General features: G+C 25.1%; 3 protein-coding genes across 6 annotated transcripts; all 3 read right to left on the reverse strand.

Moving 5' to 3' along the window:
- Positions 1 to 119: 119 nt before the first annotated feature.
- On the reverse strand, positions 120 to 4,922 carry LOC132917837 (acetyl-coenzyme A transporter 1-like). The gene is given in 10 exon segments (XM_060978778.1): positions 120 to 1,178; positions 1,288 to 1,472; positions 1,475 to 1,502; positions 2,196 to 2,322; positions 2,721 to 2,905; positions 3,305 to 3,495; positions 3,900 to 4,054; positions 4,136 to 4,295; positions 4,412 to 4,538; positions 4,619 to 4,922. Coding segments are annotated over 10 exon segments (1,581 nt in total). The 5' UTR covers positions 4,826 to 4,922; the 3' UTR covers positions 120 to 962.
- A 405-nt stretch (positions 4,923 to 5,327) lies between these two features.
- LOC132918238 (acetyl-coenzyme A transporter 1-like) lies at positions 5,328 to 14,026 on the reverse strand. Of its 4 annotated transcripts, none has more exons than XM_060979367.1 (10): positions 13,919 to 14,026; positions 12,757 to 12,967; positions 12,555 to 12,681; positions 12,144 to 12,303; positions 11,874 to 12,028; positions 10,265 to 10,455; positions 7,126 to 7,313; positions 6,545 to 6,671; positions 6,198 to 6,413; positions 5,328 to 6,067 (listed from the first exon to the last, which is right to left on the reverse strand). In XM_060979367.1, exons 2-10 carry the CDS (start codon positions 12,958 to 12,960, stop codon positions 5,849 to 5,851), a joined length of 1,587 nt encoding a protein of 528 aa, XP_060835350.1. In that variant the 5' UTR covers positions 12,961 to 12,967; positions 13,919 to 14,026; the 3' UTR covers positions 5,328 to 5,848. The 4 variants fall into 4 exon arrangements, with proteins under 4 accessions (XP_060835350.1, XP_060835352.1, XP_060835353.1 ...); XM_060979369.1 differs by having other exon boundaries at positions 13,935 to 14,022; XM_060979370.1 differs by lacking the exon at positions 13,919 to 14,026 and adding an exon at positions 13,823 to 13,888.
- A 1,178-nt stretch (positions 14,027 to 15,204) lies between these two features.
- LOC132918134 (acetyl-coenzyme A transporter 1-like) lies at positions 15,205 to 19,723 on the reverse strand. Its single transcript, XM_060979244.1, has 9 exons — positions 19,312 to 19,723; positions 19,102 to 19,228; positions 18,793 to 18,955; positions 18,549 to 18,703; positions 17,798 to 17,991; positions 17,124 to 17,308; positions 16,165 to 16,291; positions 15,864 to 16,079; positions 15,205 to 15,722 (listed from the first exon to the last, which is right to left on the reverse strand). The coding sequence occupies exons 1-9, from the start codon at positions 19,513 to 19,515 to the stop codon at positions 15,504 to 15,506; spliced, it is 1,590 nt and encodes a 529-aa protein (XP_060835227.1). The 5' UTR covers positions 19,516 to 19,723; the 3' UTR covers positions 15,205 to 15,503.
- Positions 19,724 to 20,061: the final 338 nt, after the last annotated feature.

Consider the following 20,061-nt stretch of genomic DNA (forward strand, 5'->3'; position numbering starts at 1 on the left):
AAATTAACGACGTGATATGAATTATGAATAATCCGATAATAATATTGTAATGTTAAAACTGTCAATATTAGGTACTATTCATTTTTTTCCGTTGACGTCATTCAAATATCTTACAAACATAAATTATAATGTCTCTATTTTAAAAAGAAAAATCGAAATACCGATTTGGAATTAAATAACCGATTACATTTAAGTCATGTGTAAGAAAATAAAAGAATAACAATAAAAAGATGTACAGTCATTATTTAAAAATAAATTATCATTACGCAACAGCATTATACAATAATGATATTATTATAATATAGTTATTACTTATATTATAATACAGCGGATTCAGTGTGAATGACAAATATTGTAATAATAAATTATCTTATATAATAAAATAACAATAAAAGACGATCTATACTGTTTATCGATAATTTGACAACTCAATATGACTAATAATTGAATATCAGATTTATCACGAAATATTGGATATTAAAAGTTTTTAAGATTTATATTAGTACTTAATAATAATTATATAATTACATTCTCTTAAAAGATCGTCTAATGAATAAAAATAATAATAAAATTAATTAAATAATAATACTAAAAATATATATTAGAAGGAAGGGAGATGGTTTTTAATTTTAATTTTATTTAAATTTAATAATATAATATGTAAAAAAAAGTAATATTAAAATATTTTAGTATTTAAAAAATATTATTATAGTTAAATAGTACCGGCAAGTAAATGCAAGAATTAACATATTTTTTTTGTTATAACGGGATTTGTGGAAAATCAAAAATGTATATTCACTCTTTCAAAAAAGCTCAGAACTCTATTGAAATATTATAAGTACCTAGTGACGGCAATACGGTATAGTATACTGAGTAGATATTAAATGAACACATAGAACGATTGTCTAATAGAAACTCACAATAGATAACTATTTTTTTATACAATAGACAATATAAATGTTTTATGTTACAGTAATGGTAAATACATTTTTGCTATTTTTTGTAATTGGTTGTTTCACATAGTTCACCAACCACTTAGATGGGCATTTTGTTTGAAGATTTTTGAGAATATTTTTGAAAATAGCATACCACAAGATTCCGAGTATAGTACACAGTACCATTTCAATGTAATATCCATTCACTGTCACAACACAGTCACCTCCTTCTGTCATACACGTCTAAATAATTATTAAATGAGCACAAATATTATTTATTATATTCTGATACTGTAAATCCGAAGAATAATATTGCAATTATTAATTCATGAAAAAATTGAGAATAACTTACGTTTTGGAGATCAAGTGTAGAACAATCATTCTTAGAATCAAACGAACATTCTCTGAACGTAAGCAAATCGACCACTCTAAGTACCGCGAAAGTCGACCACGCATTTCCCAAGTTTGAGAGAGTATTCAATAATGTCATGTAAGTACCACCAAAACGAGGGTCACTTATTCGAGAGTAAAAAGCTATAAAGCCACAAACATAGTACAATTTAGCATCTAAAAAAAAAAAATTTTTTTGTGAATTGAAATAGTTAAATGCTGTTCATTTATTCGTATATACTTTTAGGTTCAATTATAATTTTTGAAAATATTTTTAAAATATTAATTTTTTTTTTCAGTAACACTACTGCAGTAAGCTTATTTAAAAATAATAAAAATTTGGTATTAACCCTAAATGAGAAGTACCTATAATAAATCGAAAATTAATTTATTACAAAACCTAGAAAAACAAACCAGAAATACATAAATGTTTTCAAAATTCGGCTTTCGGCACTGGGTAAATTATTTTCCAGTTTTTGGTACTTAAATTGTTACACTGGATTATGAAGTTTTAATCATATGGTATTAGACTTCACGCGCACTATTAAATTAGTTTCTACACACACATTTATATAGTACTTTCATATGAAATGTGAATATAGAATATTACCTATATTTAACCCTAAAATGATCCACTTTCGACATTCTTATCAAATAAAATGTAAAATACTCCATAAAAATAATGAAATGGAACTATGGAAAGATAAATCATTAAACTCACTGCTTATTACAGTACCCAATTTATATTAATTAAAAAAAAATAATTAATATTTTTAACTTTTACAATAATGGACAATGCTCAATGTCCACCACAATATATTTTTAATCAAATTTTATTGCTTTTTAAGATAAACGTAAGAATTAACTTACTTCTTGTATTGTTAATATAATTACTAATATCACGTAGTAATAAGTTGGAATTTTTATTATACCATTCACTTTTATCAATTTTGGTGTATAGTAAATTAGCATAATAAATACAATGTTCCAAAGTAATCTGAAAAAAACATACAATTAAAAATATAAGTACATACAAGTATACTATACATATTTAAGGTTGATTGAAAAAATAATTTTTAATATGATGTATTTTTTTTATAAATAAAAACATATATTAAAAATTGAAGACTGCTATTGAAAGTAATCTACTAAATTAAATCTTAATATTATAATGAATTAGGCTGACATAACGTCGATTTATTTATAAAAAATGTCCAAATAAAGTAATATAATAATTCAAATTATGTATTATAATACTATGTCTGTCTATTCTACAATAATATAATTGTATTAAGAATAAAAAATAATGAAAACGTAAGTATGCAGAAACAGTTAATATTTCATGTGCAAGTTATTATGGCACTAATATATTACATTATAATTAAATGTATTTACTTGACCAAAGTAGCTTTTAAGTATAGACTCATCGGTTTTGGACCAGAAGTATGTTTTGCAATAGTGAGAGGTAATATAATTTTCGCTACGAACATAGATGTATTTATTATCATCATGTCGTCCTTTGATACACCTGCGTCAATCAGTTTTAAAGGCGACACACTATCGGTTGCAGCAAATCCAATCTTTTTACGAACAAAAAAATGTACGGAATTAAATTAATAAAAAGTCCATAATCAATGTACTTCATCATTCTGCTAATGACAAAGTAATATTCATAACTTCGTTATAAATGTACAAATAAAATACATAAATAATATAATATATTCGGTATAGTGTTGAAGAATACTATTGTTATTACGAGTATATCAACAATTGAAGCATACAACTACTTATATGAGCTCGAAAATATTATATAGTTAATTAACTATGCTATTTTTGAAGAAATGTAAGCCTATTAAGTATACACAGTTAGACTATCTAAATGTAAGAAATTATTAATATTTGTACGATTGTATCTACATTATTTAAACAGTATTTATCTACATATTTATTTCAACTATGATTTGATTTATAAAATTTACCTTCACCGTCAACAACGCCATGGCAAATATTTGTATACTAGGTAGTTTGCAGATGTCCCACAGTAGACGATAGTTTTGAAGAGTGTTGAGCTTTAAATGGTCATCTTCTAATGAACAATCCTTTTCTCTTTTGAATATAGCAATCAATGTCGTGATAGACATAAATATAATGCCCCAAATGTATAATAATTCTATATAAATTAATTAATAGTACAATATATTTGCGTGCAATTTATTAAAGTACATAATATAGCGAATGTAATGTGTAATGCTACCATAATATGAATTTTATGCCAAAAATACAATTATAATCGTAAGCATAGTGTGTTTGTAATTAAAAATATAAATTAGTAAAATCATTTTGCATGTTCATCGAGGACACGAAAACAAACATAAATGTATGGTATATCATGTATAGGAATATCTTCTTTAATATTAACATTTAAATTCTGAGTGTAGTGTGAGGGCTATTTCATTATTTTTCAACTATTTCTTTATTTCAAGTATTCATGTTGTTTTCTAAATAATGTTTGATTACATAATACTTATTATCAAAAGTTTCAGCGATCGATTATTAGATCTTTTAACGACTCACGTTCCATGGTAACTATTCCTCCCGCATCAGGCGTTGTCCGCACGTATTTGTTGCAAAAGTCTTTAGACGTCAACAGAGTGAACCACACAGAACCTATCATCGAACCGATTGCCAAACCCGTTGTATTGCACATGGACGCGTATCCCACGTTATTCCTGTATACACGTACATTGGGTGGTCAGATTAAAACGCGAAGGGGTTTTATACAGACGTAATTGGGAAACAACGACACCTACTTTTTTAGCATCGTGAGTGCCCAACCGTCAACAACTATATCCTGCGTGGCCACCAAGAAGGTAGCGATAAAAAACACGCACACTAGTTTCCCTATGTTCGGTTTTCCGGTTTCGGGCAACAAGTTATTGATGTCATTGGCTATGTAGAAGAAGAACGATCCTGTTCGAAATAAAATCGATATAGTTTAGTTAAAGATGCGAGGAGAAAAAAGCTATAAGAAAATACCTATATTGGTTGGAATGTATTCCGTTATTAAAAAAATCGAATTTACATACCCATAATAAATTGCACTGGTACGAGCCAAGACTTTCGCCTTCCTATCTTTTTTATGTAGACTGCGTCCACTAAAGGAGCCCACAAAAGTTTCAAAGAGTATGGCCACATCACTAAACTAAATACAGCCTACGAAAAAGCACAACTTGTTAGTATTAATGTATTAAGTATCGCAAAATAATATTAAAAATTCAATATACTCGATTTACCTGATCTTGGTAAGAAACATTTTTATTACTTTGCAAAATTATCGGTATAGCACTAGTTAGGCCCAATTGCAACCCCTGTATTGTATACAGCAATAACAATATGAAAATGTTCAACCAATCTCCATTTAAATCTGGTTTGTCCGAAATCGAAACGTCTGTCACAGCATATTTGTGGTTTTTATTTCCATATTTTGTTGATGTAGTCATGTTTAATAGTCGTCATTCATATTTATTTAAAAACGGCTAACAGGTAACGTATTTGTATCGGTCGGTGCAGTTGACATACTAATGAAAAATGAATAAAGTATTTGGCTATAATCTAATCACTATTTGCTGACCCATATAATCAGAATTGTATTTTAGAAATATTTTCAATGACGGTAAAACAGTTTTTATATAAATAACTTTATTATTCGATTATGATATATTACTATAACGTAATTGGGTATTAAATTAAAAATTCAGTTTATTGGGAAATATATAATCTAGGTCTATATCTATTTTTATATTAATATAAGGCGTGTGTTAAAATTTATAAATAAGATATTTAAATACAAGCATAATTATTTTACATTTTAAGATTAAAACAGTGATTTTAATGAAAAATAATATTCAAAAGCTTATACTATAATACTTAAAATATTGATAAATAAATATAAATTATAAATAAACATTATTATTTATTATAAATAAAGGATATAAACAAGATAAAACCAAGCATTTATATTTTATTTAGAATAAATACACATGATTATTATATAGAAATGTAGGTATTACGCAATTACGTATTTTTAATGTGGAGTACATTAAAGATATGACCATACGCACGAAATTGTATAATTTTCTTAACAATATATTTTAAATATTACATTTTTTTTGAACCAGGAAAAAAAATTCAATACACAGAGATTAAGTAAATGGAATTCCATTATAGTATTATTTGGTTTACGGTATAGTGAAATATGTACATTTAGTATTCAAAGCGTACTTCATCGAGGAATATTTGTTAGGTATACAATATACATATTCATATTTTATCATTAATTATAATTCAAATGTAAAATATAATACAATAAGTCGATAAATGTTTTTAAGTTTCACATAATATACGCATAGCGAAGAAAAATCATTTTAAACTCTTATACATAAAACATTTAAATATTGCATCAATGTAAATTTATTTTTCGTATACTTATAATTGCTATATAAGTAATTTTTTTTTTTAAATGATTATGTTTTTACATCCTCCAATGTGTAAGAATTTTCGTGGTTTTTTGATTCTAGAGTGTTCATCTTAACAAGCCAATGAGATGGACTCTTATTTTGTAATTGTTTGAGTTTATTCTTAAAAATTATATACCAGATGATTTCAAAGACGGTAAAGACAATTGATTCTACGTAATAGCCATTCACTATTGTGATACAATCTCCTCCGTTCGATTTACATACCTTCATTAAACAATAAAATAATGAAGCACAAAATCAAAATTTTTTTAACTATTTACCACTATTGTTTTTTGTTCAAATAATTACGTATAAATAATGTAAATTACAAAATCGATTATGGATAGTTGCTTACATTTTGAAGATCTGAAGTAGAACAATTATTCGTTGAGTCAAATGAGCATTCCTTGAATGTTAATAAATCAATCAAGCCATATGCAATAAATTTTGCGAATGCACCTCCTATATTTGAAAAACCATGCAATAATGTTATGTAAGTACCGCCAAAACGAGGATCGCTTATCCGACAATAAAAAGCTACTAAAGCAGTTGTCATCATGTTATGAAGGATCTATAAAAAAATAATTTTTACTTCGTTTTATCTTTTTTGTAAAAAGTTTTTTACCATACCAATTTATCAATGAAGATTTACTGAAGATTTAATGTAGATTTTTAATGATAAATTAAATCTAAGTTACTCACATCATTTATTGATTGTATAAACACAAATATCACGTAATAGTACATAGGAATATCTACGACACCATTATTTTTTATTAGTTCTGGCGTATAATAAATTAGTATAGCAAATGTGAAGTTCCAAAGTAATCTAAAATAAATAAAACATATATAATAATTTTAATAAGCCGGTACTTAGTTAAGAAGGTATTTTTGTATTCTTTTACTTTAATGATATGGATAAATAACTCTGAATTAATTAAAATATTGTGCATAATATAATTTATAGTAATTTTTGTGTTACAATTCTATGTGTGACGTATGTAGTGTGTTATTATTTATAGAGATTGAGATTACAAACACACAATATATTACCTATGTTTATAGATTTCAACAAAATATTGCCTATTGGTTTTTATGGGACATAATATCATGTTTGTTTATAGAAAAATATAGAAGTTAATAAACATTTCAGAATTAGGAATTTTGTGTTTTTGTATTATTATTTTTTATTTTTCTAAAATTCGTCGTGTTTAGAGTTTACATTTTGAGATAATATTTGAATGTGGTTAACATATATTTAATATTTAAATTTATATAGATACCTTGTGGGTATCACATTTAGGTATAAGCTCATTGGTTTTGGACCCGCGGTGTATTTTACTGCAATCACTGGCATAATTATTATTTTTAAAACGTTTATTCCTGTTTGTATAACCATAATATTGTCTTTTGGTACACCAGCATCTATGAGTTTCAAAGGCACCACGCTATCATTTGGTGCAAATCCAATCTTCAATAATCAATACAATTTTAATTAATATAATTAATATAATTAAAATTATACTGATTTGATGATTTAAAAAAAAAAAAAATTATAACGCAATAATTATTACAATAGATTAATTTGATTAAAAAAACATGATTTTAATAATTAAAATCGTAAATAATAATGGGTTGTTAGTATTATATTAAATTTGATTAAAATGTTATAATAATTTATATCTAAACATTAACATTAAGTGCCTATGTAAATTAATATAATAACATGAATATTTAATTGGGCGATACCTGTTTCCACCAAAATAACATTAATAATTTCCGCTAAATTTAAATTTTATTAAAAATTAAATAGATTCAATTCCCATTTTCGTAAAAAAATTGATTTTAAATTTGGAGGTTTGGTAAAATTATATTAATAAATAACTATGAGCAATAAATATTGTATTAATGTCCAATAGTTATAGTGAAATTTATAAGTATGAGTTATATTAAATTAATGAAAATAGTATGTTTTGTTGTACTTGTAACTACTTGGGAATGAGGCGTCTTGATTTATTAAAATCTCATATTTATTTTTATATTTGAAATTAATTTAAAATGATCAATTATCAAACTTATAAGGAGCTTTATAATCGTTAAATATTATTCATGTAGGTACACATTGTACACTGCACATAGATCATATTATATCGTAGTTATTTTTGCTGTCTATACGATAAAATATGTCTGTGGCGAATGTTACAGACCATGTATTTTTAAATTAGTAATTATAATAATATTATCATACGGTATTTTGAAAATGCTAGATCCAATTTGGAATTTAATATTACACGTAGTATAGAATAAGTATAGATTTACAACTATCAAACATTAGTTTATTAACAGAGATTGACCTTATTCGGTCATTAAAAAAATCATTAGAATCTATGACAAATGACGGAAATGATTTTAAAAATATTTACAAGAACACCAAACATCTGTATGAAAAAAAAAAAGAAAATTATTGTCTGAAATAGATATGACCAATCAATATTTTATATTTAGTAAAAAAAGATCAATTGATATCTAGATTAAATTTAAGATTTAATTAAGAAACACAAAAGACGATAGAAAGTATGAGTCATTTATTGAAACTAGAAACCAATAATGATGATATTTTTCTTCTTTTATCGGTATTTGATTTAAATATTGCTAATTTGGAAATTGAATTTGTCAACTTAAACAATCAACCAACTTATCAGGAACTAATAAAGCAAATTGTGAAAAGTGGACGGAATCAGCAGGGAAGTTATATTTTGTAATGTATTTAAATTTTAAAGCTTAAATTCATTGACGGACATTCTTGTGATGATATTTTCATGTGAAAGATCATTTTAAAAATTAGGTATAGTAAAAGTTAAACTCAGAAATCTGAAATATCCTGTTCCAAAAACGTTTATATAACCTTTTGACTGTGATCATAAGACAGAAACTACCTTGACGAAGTTATTGAAATCTTCAAAACTACGAGGTTAGTTGAACAACTATATAAATAATGTAATCATTAACCTTTTCAAATTTTCAAACTCACGTTATTATTTTTAATAATTTAAAAAGTATTTACCATAGAAAAGTAAACAGGTATGTCAGCAACTCTGTGATAAGCATAAAATGGCAATCGGTTTGCGCCTGTACTATCATTTCTACATTTTTACATAATCAACATAAGTAGTTAGTACATAACATTGTTTTATGGTATATTAAATTATAATTATTATCTTTTTATGTATGGAATGTCAACATACTCAAATCCAAGTTTATAATTTATATTAATTCAAAAACCATGAATATCGAATCAACGAGATTGCCTACATTAATCCGGCATTACATTTGATTTTAACTTTTTAAGACAAATTGGTGATTAGACTCGGAGACTCCCACTTTTTGTGCGTACGACATTTCAAACCAAGCATTGCAAAGCAAAATGAAGAGAACATAACGTCTGTAAATAATTACGTGAATAAGTTTAATCGTAATTCATCACTGTGATACTTTAATTTGTACGATATATTTTTAATATTTTTGATATCAGATATTCTTTTGATTTGCTGAAGCTAAATTCCCCGAAGCTCTGAGTTCTTCGAAAACTTACGGCGATGAACACATTATGATTTTTTACATCTCTTATAAACACAAATTGGCATTTTGGAACAATATTATAACATTTTATAATAATGGAATGTAGAAACTAATGAGGTAAAAAATTATTAAGGTTTACATATTTATTGACGCCGCAACACAGGCTTAAGTACAATATTAAAATAATAATATGCATTATGCATGATAAAATATAGTTTATTGTGGTAGAATATTTATTAAGTAATTTAAGCGGGAAATTCAAAATGTTTATAGTTATATTTCAGCTGATGAGAAACTGGTATGCTGGACGTCATGTTTTTACAAATTAACATATATTTGTCTGTTACTGTCATACCTGTTTACTTTATAATGGTATTTACCGTGTTCAATATTTTAAGCGATCGTAGTATTGATTTGATTCTTTCGCGTAAAAAAACCATCACATTAAAGCATATTATAGGCCCCCCTTCGAGTCTTGGTTGTTGTGGTTGTTATACCACTACTGCGAACGAGTATATTAGTTTAATATATTAGTAATACATATAATATGTTACACATACTGAATAGAAAAACGAGTTTTAACAGCAGAGGATAGGGTAATAAATTAACACAAGAACACATTTTATTTAGCAGCGCTCTCTCAAAACGACGTCATTATATAAGGACGATTAACAAAAATACATTTCGGGTAAAAATGGGAATAGAACTTTATTCGTATTAGGTGAAAACGGGCCGTGGATAAATCGGGGAACTGATTTCTGGCAGAAAAAACGTATGCCAATTATTTAATCGAATATTAAATAGCGAAAATTTAAATTTTACTTTGGTTGTATTCATACTTACAAACGATGTCAACATTGCTATTGCCAATATTTTAATACAGGGCAAGTTTGAAATGTCCCACAAGAGTTTATAGTTTTGAAATGTATTTAACTTAATATGATCATCCTCTAATCTAGTATCCTTTTCATTTTTGAAAATTGCAATTGAAGTTGTAATTACCATAAACAAAACGCCACATATAAGAAATAAATCTGTAACAAAGTGTATGATATACATTTTATAATTAAATAATATTTGTAAGATTTGAAATATTGTTTAAGTTGAATTATGATAATATGTAAAAAACCAGTTTTGAATAAAATAGTCATATACCCTTTGGCTTTTATATATTATTTAAAATATTTAAAAGACTGTACATAGTTTATGTAATTTATCACAATTTATAAACATATCATAAGTTTTTCTTCTGAATTCCTGATAAAATATGTTAACATAAATAAACACTAAATATTTAAAAAAAAAAAACTAATATACAAATACAAAAAGTTACCGCTCTGCTGTACATTTTGTATCGTCTGGGTAACTGAAATTAATGTGTTACATTTTTAATTCAATGATATATCATTATATATGTGTACACGAAAAATGATTCTGAGTGTAAACGGTTTGTTAGCCTATATCATTTAGAGTGTTGTATTATATGCTGTTGGTTATACCTGTTAAAATTTGTTTATTTTAATTTTAGTATAAAAGTACGTTGATATAATTTTTTCCAAAAACATTAAATTTATCCTATTTTATTATTAGTATTTAATTATTATAATAATATATATTTGTACCATACTATATTATTGTAATTAACTTTTAAATTAGTTTACATCGTTCTATAAATATCGTAAAACAGAGTGAATGGATTAATAGTATAAATAGATAATAATATCTTAAAAGAAATTAACAATGTCACTGTGTATAGTAAAATTCATAATAATAAAATTCATTTAAACGTTTAAAGTTCCTTTGAATAATGTTTTTAAATTATAACATAATAGGTAATTAACATAATTATTCATTTTTAAATATTTAAATTCCTTAAAATTTTTAAAAAGCGTCAAAATATTTTAAAATAATACTAAGTACGGGAAATGATAAAATAAATTTCATGAAAACGTCAAGTTTCTATGGATTTGTTTATGAATTACAGAAAAATAACTTATCATTTGAAGAGAAATAGTTATTTTACCGAATAAAGTGTAATTAGTCATAAAAATGTGTACTTCAAAAACTCATAAAAATGAATTTGGGTTTCCGTTAGACATTTTTATAGGTTGAAGAACTTATAAGAAACATTACATTAAGTATTCAAATCTTGGTATAAATACTAAAATGTTTTAGAATTTTCAACTACAAAATAATGTACTAATTTTGGAAAATTTGATGAAATTTGTTCTCGACCTCAAATTTTTCTAATTCTATTTTTCCATACGATTTAAGGATCAACAATTATTTCTGGTTACTATTAAATATACCATTAATACTAATTCTAATTAGATTACTAAAAACTAAAAAGTGATCTTATCTTTTTAATTTTATAAACATATTGTTTTCTCAGAAATATTTATATCTTAATACTAAATTAATTGAGGGTTAATTCGTTTTTTTACTGACTTACTTTTCACGGTCACTATTCCTTCAACATCAAGTGATATCTTTAAATATTTATTGCTAAAATCTTCTGAGGTTAACAAAATCAAAGACACGGAACTTATTATTATACCGGTGAATTGACCCACAAAAGCGCATGTAGATGCATAACCTACATTGTTTCTATATAGAACCACGATAAAAACACATACATTCATAAATATATATATGTATACAAACATTTTTGTACATGATATTTCGTATTGTAGTATATATGAACGAAAACAATAATACAAACTTTTGTAGCAAAGTCAATGCCCAGCCATCAACTACTATATCTTGTGTTGCGACCAAGAAAGTAGATATGAGAAACACGGACGTTAATTTAAGTACATTTGGTTTTTCCGCTTCTAGCAACAAGTCATTGATATTGTCAGCCAAATAAAAAAAGCATATTCCTGTTTAACACAAATCACTATTTAAATTAAAAATTGTATACGTATTAAAGTTATTGTTTTTATTTTACTATTTTAGCCATGTAGGAATCAACCGATTATTGGGATGCTTATAAACTTAAGTCAATTAAGTATACTCAGTACATCCTTATAGAGTGATTTATGAGACGAAAAGTTAGTGAATAAACAATACAGGACCGGGTATTATATTTTTTAGTTGTTATTATGTAGTAAAAAAAGTTAAATGTACACACCTATTAAAAACTGAACTGGAATAAGCCAAGACTTACGCCTTCCAATTTTATGTATGTAGAGTGCATCTACCAAAGGTGCCCATAATAATTTCAAGCTAAACGGCCATCCAGATAAACTAAACAAAGTCTAAAATGAACATGGAACATTTTTTATGGTTAAGTAACTTTCGTATGTTCAAAGTTAAATGTCAAATATATTTACTTGTTCATTGTAAGTTACATTTCGTTTGCTTTGTAAAAGTATTGGTATAACATTAACTATGCCTAAAGGCAAGCCTTGCATTATGTAAAGCAAAAATAAAATAAAAATATTCAGCCAATCTCCTTTCAAATTTGATTTGGCAAAAGTCGATTCGTTTTTCACTACTGATTTTGTTGGTTCATCTTCCTGAATTTCCGATGGCATGTTTACTCTGTGTTTTTTAAACGATCAATAGAAATTATGATAAAATAATTACATATTTGCACACACCGCAAATCTTGTTATGTTAAGGCAAAAACTTAATATTTGAAAAAATTTTTAATATTTTTTTATTTGTTATAAGATAATTTAACTTTTAAATAAAAAACACCTACCTGTCATCGAAATAAAAATCATTGAATAATCGTATACATGTTCATAAATAACCATATTTGTAGAATTTAAGAGATTGCGATTTATTGAGTCAGATTGTATTATTTGATAACCTGTGTGACTGTGTGTACAAATCTGGGTTAATTAATTTATTTATCAAAACTAAGATGCATGAGTGATAGATACTAGCAATAAAGCTTAATTGAATGTACAATATTGAAATTAATATAGTTGCAATTTAGTGTAGTTATTTATCTTGAAATCATATTATCAACTTTTCAATATAAACTATGATATATATATATATATATACTATGATAGTGAGTTATATTAAAATTCAAAACTTGAGAATTTATGAAGTTAAGAAACAGAATTCGGCTATACAATGCTATTTTGTAAAATTAAATATTACAACTCATTATTAGTGATTTAAAATGTAAGAAAAATAATTATATTTATTGATTTTTTTAATTTTTATATTAATTCGTAATAATAAAACATAAATACGTTAGCTACCTGTTTGTACACAATTAATACCAAAAAGACAATTTGTTTGCGCAAAAAACTACTCATTTGGGAACAGTTGAGCCTTAACCATACACATGTTACCTTTTAGTTAGGTACCTTGCATGTTAATACTTGTTTATTAATAATTGTTAATAGTTAACATTAGTTTAAAAGTACATTTACATACATTTTCTTTCCCCCTTAATAGACTAAGGTAAACGAAAATAAAAATCACCACTTTTTAAAACACGATACTTAGTAAATACTGGTATACTTAGTGTACCTATACTAATACAAACATTTCCACATCACGATTCGAAAACTTCACTAATTTCTAAATCCATGTTCAGTAAATATAGGTTAGAGTCACAAAATATATGTACGCACACTGTAAGTTTTCTAGATGTACTGTTGGTACGGAATTTAATAATATTTCCGTATTCTTTATCGATGATTTTACTATTAATTAGTCCCCAGATCTGTATAATAGACAGATAAAATACAATTGTTGTCGTGTGCGAAAACCAGTTATACATTTAGTATCACCATATGTCCAGACGAGTTCCGAGTTTTCGGGTAAAAAAAAAATAAAAAATATGTGTAAACAAGTTGCAGCCAATAAAACCTATATATCAGCAAAATATTCTAAAAATTAGTATTTTGACATCAATATCGAATATTTTAAATAGTCATACGTTTACAACGTAAATCAACTTATCGATGATTCCTTGTAGGTAATTAAAAAATACCAAACAGAATAAATAATAATAATAATATTAAAATGTGTTATTTGTACACAATAATGATACTATTATTAATGACTATCACTAACGATTAACACAAAAACGTCACGATTTACGAAACTGGAATTTGGAATTTTTATAAATAATAATTAATTTTTATAATTTTTTTTATGGTATTTTATTGTTTAATACAATACAGAGTTTATTGTTAAATTTTCAATACAGCTTAAAAAAGTTTGAAATTTTAATTTTTAAAACTTGATTACGAATATTAAATCACAAACAATAGAAGATATGAAGTGAATAACTTAACAACTTTTTGAAAGTATTCACAAAAATATTTATATTTATTTAAAAATCATCGTCAAATTAAAATACTGTCCTTTTTTATTGGTTTATTGATTCGTGAAAATTAATAATAGCAATAATAAATAATAAGCAACGGTTTAACAGTTTAACTGTTTAATGGGTTTTTCTCAATATTTGTGGAAACTTAACAAAGTTTTTTACACAATTTATTATTTAATCTCGCACAGAATGATTTGTTTGGCATTTGCTTAAAATGTTAAAACAAAGATCGACAAAAGTTTTGATATTTTCTTCACTTCTTCGATCAATATCCACTATCTAGTAAGAATGATTTTAGGTTCTAATACATTCTTGAACATATTTTTAAAAATCCTGGCGGCAAATGAAGACGGTGACTACTCATAATATGATGGTTACCAAATAGTAACCGTCCACAGTTAAAACTTTATGTAAAGGAAATTATCACCACTCGTGTTAATGTGTTATACGTCTATACAAATAAAAAACCATTTTCAAATGAATAAAATATTAAATAAAATGATTATTATTCCATTATAAAAACAGCTTATTACAACAATAACATACATTTCCATATTTTATTATCAATTATAAATGAAATATATAAATCAATAATATAAAAATGATACTATAAGTCAATAAATATTTGCTAAAAATATTTTTAAATTTAAAATAATATTTACATAACGATGAAAAAGCATTTTAAACTCTTACTTACAAATTTAAATATGGCATCAATGTAAATTTATTTTTCATATACTTATATTAGCTATATACGTTAATATGTTTAAAAAATGATTAGGTTTTTACATCCTCTAAAGTGTAAGAATTATTGTGATTTCCTGATTCTTGAATGTTCTTCTTAACAACCCAGTGAGATGGACTCTTACTCTGCAATTGTTTGAGTTTATTCTTAAAAATAATATACCAGGTGATTCCAATGATGGTACATATAACTGATTCTACGTAATAACCATTCACTGTTGTGATACAATCTCCTCCATTTGATTTACATACCTTCATAAAATAATAAATTAATGAAACATAAAATTAAAATTTGTTTTAACTATTTCACCAATATTGTTTTTTGTTCAAATAACTACGTATAAATATATAAATTACAAAATGTATTACGGATAGCTGTTAACAGCTGCTTACATTTTGAAGATGTGAAGTTGAACAATTATTATTTGAGTCAAATGAACATTCTTTGAATGTTAATAAATCAATCAAGGCAAATGAAAGCAGTTTTGACGATATACCTGCTATGTTTGAAAGACTGTTTAATAATGTCATGTAAGTACCGCCAAAACGAGCATCACTTATCCGACAATAAAAAGCTACTAAAGCTGTCATCATAATGTTATGTTGGATCTATAACAAAAATTATTTTTACTTCGTTCATACTTACCAATTTATCAATCGAAATTTACTTATAAATAAAATTTTAGTTACTCACAACGTTTATTGAGCTTATTAACACTAATATCGCATAGTAGTGCATTGGAATATCTACGATACCGTTATTTTTTATTAACTTTGATCCATAATAAATAATTATAAGAAACATAAAGTTCCAAAATAATCTGAAATAAATTATAAAATAAATATAACAGTATATACATAATAATATGAATACATTTATGGTGATAAATTGATAACTAATAAGTAATAAGTTTCAGATGTAATAAAAAATTCTAAACAAATAAATAGGTAAATTTACAAAAATGTTTAAAATAATTTAGTTATATAATATTTATTTCATAAAAATTATATTAAATTAAAATAGGTATTGAATGAAACTAAATTGTTTTATTTTTATAAAGAAATCCTATTGATGGTTTGATATTTTACAGAGGGTGAGTTGAAGTTTTTGATATAGCCAACGTATCAAATAAATATGTATTCTTCATTGAGAAAACATTTTATAAATAAAATTGTTTTTATTTAGGAATATCTAAAATGAGTGTAACTCTATATAATATATATTAAATAGCGGTTATAAAAGGTTACAACAAAATTAAACTGGAGAATTTAAGTTCATACACAAGATACATATAGTATGTGTACTTAAATGTATTTGTATTCGTGTAGGAATTTACACATCACATACGTAATTTTTTAGCTACTACTCAAGAAGAGTTCCCAAATATACATCAACTTCACGTATATTCTTGATAGTATTTTACTAAAAATAAACATTGCAATTAATGACCATTGATTTTCATGGAATTGATATATTTGTAAAAAAATATAGTAATAATTACTATGAATTTTTCATAATAATTTCAGAACTATAAATTTCGTCTAATTATTATTTTTTATTTTTCTAAAATTCTGTGTGTTTAGAATTTACAGTTTGAGATAACATTTAATTTGAATGTGGTTAATATATAATTAATATTTAAATGTTTATACTTGATAGGCATAATGTTTAGGTATATGCTCATCGGCTTTGGACCTGCAGTGTATTTTGCAGCAATCACTGGTATAATCATTTTTATAACATACAATCCTGTTTGCATAATCATAATGTTTTCTTTTGGCACACCGACATCAATAAGTTTCAAGTTCAGCACTTTCTCACTTGGTGCAAACCCAATCTTAAATAATCCATATAACATATTCCTTATTATTGTGATTGATAAAATTAAAACTCTAAAAATGGTTTTTAATGTAATGATTATTACAATAGATTTATAAAGTTAAAGAATCATGATTTTAATTAAAAAATTAATTAATAATGTGTTAAGTTAGTACTTGTATTAAATTAAATATTATTACGATTTTTTTAATAATATTGATCCTTATTTGATATACTTTTAAGTTAAGAATATAAATTAATATATCAGCGAAGAACCAAACGGTAATTATCACAAAAATACTTTATAACTTATAGCCACCTCTCTACACAAATAAATTTTTGGTGAAAATAGTAATTGAATTTTATTTGTTTTAGGTGAAAACAGTCCACAGATAAATCAAGTAATAATTTCTGGTGGAAAAATAGAAAAATGGTATGCCCATTATTTAATCAAATTTTATTAAAGGCAAATTAAAATTGTATTTTAATTAATTACACTCATACTTACCATTGATGTCAACAATGCTATTGCTAATATTTTAAAACTGGGTAATTTTAAAATTTCCCATAAAAGTTTATAGCTTTGAAATGTATTAATCCTAATGTGATTATCCTCATCTAACCTCGTTTTTTCTTCATGTTTGAAAAATGCAATTAAAGTTGTAATTGCCATGTATGAAATGGCCCAGACCAGAAATACAGCTGTAATATATAGTACATAAGATATACATTTTATAATTTCATTATTTTTTAATTATTAATATTTTAAGTATCGAATAAATTAAGTTCTAATTATATTAGGTTCGTAAAGATCTTTTTCATATACACAAACCTCACACTCTATGCTAATATTCAAAATATCTTTAAAAATATTTTTATAATTATAAATAGTGTATATCACTTATTACGATTTATGAAAATTACATAAGCGTTTGCTAATGTTACTAAATGTATATATTAGCAGTTAAACTGAAATTGATGCGTTAAAATTTTGCTTATATAATATAATAGTATAGTGATGGCTGACGTATCCTATAGATATGTATTATAGTTCTTATCCTTAAGTTTCAAATTACATTTTTCCATTAAATATATAAGTATTAAAAAATGGAAATTATTTTTGTTAATAATTCATTGAAATCAAATTACGTATACGTATCGGTGATATTAGAAATAAAAATGTTTATTAAACAATTTTGTTTATATCAGATAATGATAATGATATTAAAAATGATGTTAATTTTTTTCTGTTGACTTACTTTTCATGGTAACTATTCCTCCAGCATTAGGCGTTATCCTTAAATATTTATTGCTGAAGTCTTCCGACGTCAATAGAATGAAGGATACGGAGCCCCACATTATACCAATTACTTGACCAATTGAAGCACATGTAGATGCATAGCCTACATTGTTTCTACATAGAACCATAATAATTTACATACATATATATGTTAACATTTATTATACTTTATAGTAAACGTTAACGAAAATAACAATACAAACTTTTGTAGCAAAGTCAATGCCCAACCGTCAACTGCTATATCTTGTGTGGCGGCCAAGAAATTACATAGAAACATCAACAATACTAGTTTAAGTATATTTGGTTTTTTATTCGTTTCTGGGAATAAGTCGTCGATACTGAGAGCCATATAAAAAAAACATATTCCTATTCAACACAAATCATTATTAAAACTATAAATATTCAAGCATTTCAATTTTTTAATTGTTTGTTTATAGGTATTTACGTTCCGTACAATTTGAGACTTTTATGTTTAGTCGAAAATAATTTGTGTATAAATTAAATGTGCATACCCATTAATAGCTGAATTGGAATGAGCCATGACTTACGCCTCCCAATTTTTTGTATATAGAGTGAATCTATTAAAGGTGCCCACAACAGTTTTAAGCCAAACGGCCATGTAACTAGGCCAAATAGAGTCTAAAAAAATATAACATATTTATTGTAAAGTAGGTAATTCGAGTATAATATTCTAGATTAAAAATTCTATTAGGTGCATTTACCTGGTCCTTGTAAGTTACATTTTGTTTGCTTTGCAAAAATAATGGAATAGCGTGGACTAAACCTAATGGTATGCCTTGCATCATATAAAGAAATAATAATAGAAAAATATTCGACCAATCTCCTTTCAAATTTGTTTTGGCTATAATCAAATCGTTTTCTACTACCGATTTTGTTGGTTCGTCTTGTTGAGTTGATAATGTCATGATGCTTATTCAGAAGTTTGAATATACGAATAATAGAAATTATGATAATATAACTACGTATTTTTACACACAACAAATATTTATATATTATGGAAAAACTTAATATTTTGATTAATTTATAATGTTTAATTCGTATTTAGATTATTTACTTTTAAATAAATCTGAACTATAGTACATACCATCGAAATAAAAACCATTGAATAATAATTGTATAAATGGTTATCAGTGAACAGTGTAAAATATATACAAATAACCATATTTATAGAACTCAAGAGATAGCGAATTAATTGGTCAGATTTTATCATTTGATAATCCACGAGGCTACGTGTAAGAATTGTATGTATTAACATAAGATAGATAATTAAGTTATAAATAATAATATGCACAAGTGATCATATTATCATTATTTTAATATAAACTATGAAAGTGAGCCATATAGTTAACTGTATTCAATAAATATAAATATATATATATATGTTTAAACATTATTTATATTCAAAACCTAAGAAATAATGATATTAAGGAACAGAATAAAAATGCTAATTC

Source organism: Rhopalosiphum padi, chromosome 1 (assembly GCF_020882245.1).
Source record: "Rhopalosiphum padi isolate XX-2018 chromosome 1, ASM2088224v1, whole genome shotgun sequence".
In the NCBI taxonomy this organism is placed as follows: Eukaryota; Metazoa; Arthropoda; class Insecta; order Hemiptera; family Aphididae; genus Rhopalosiphum; species Rhopalosiphum padi.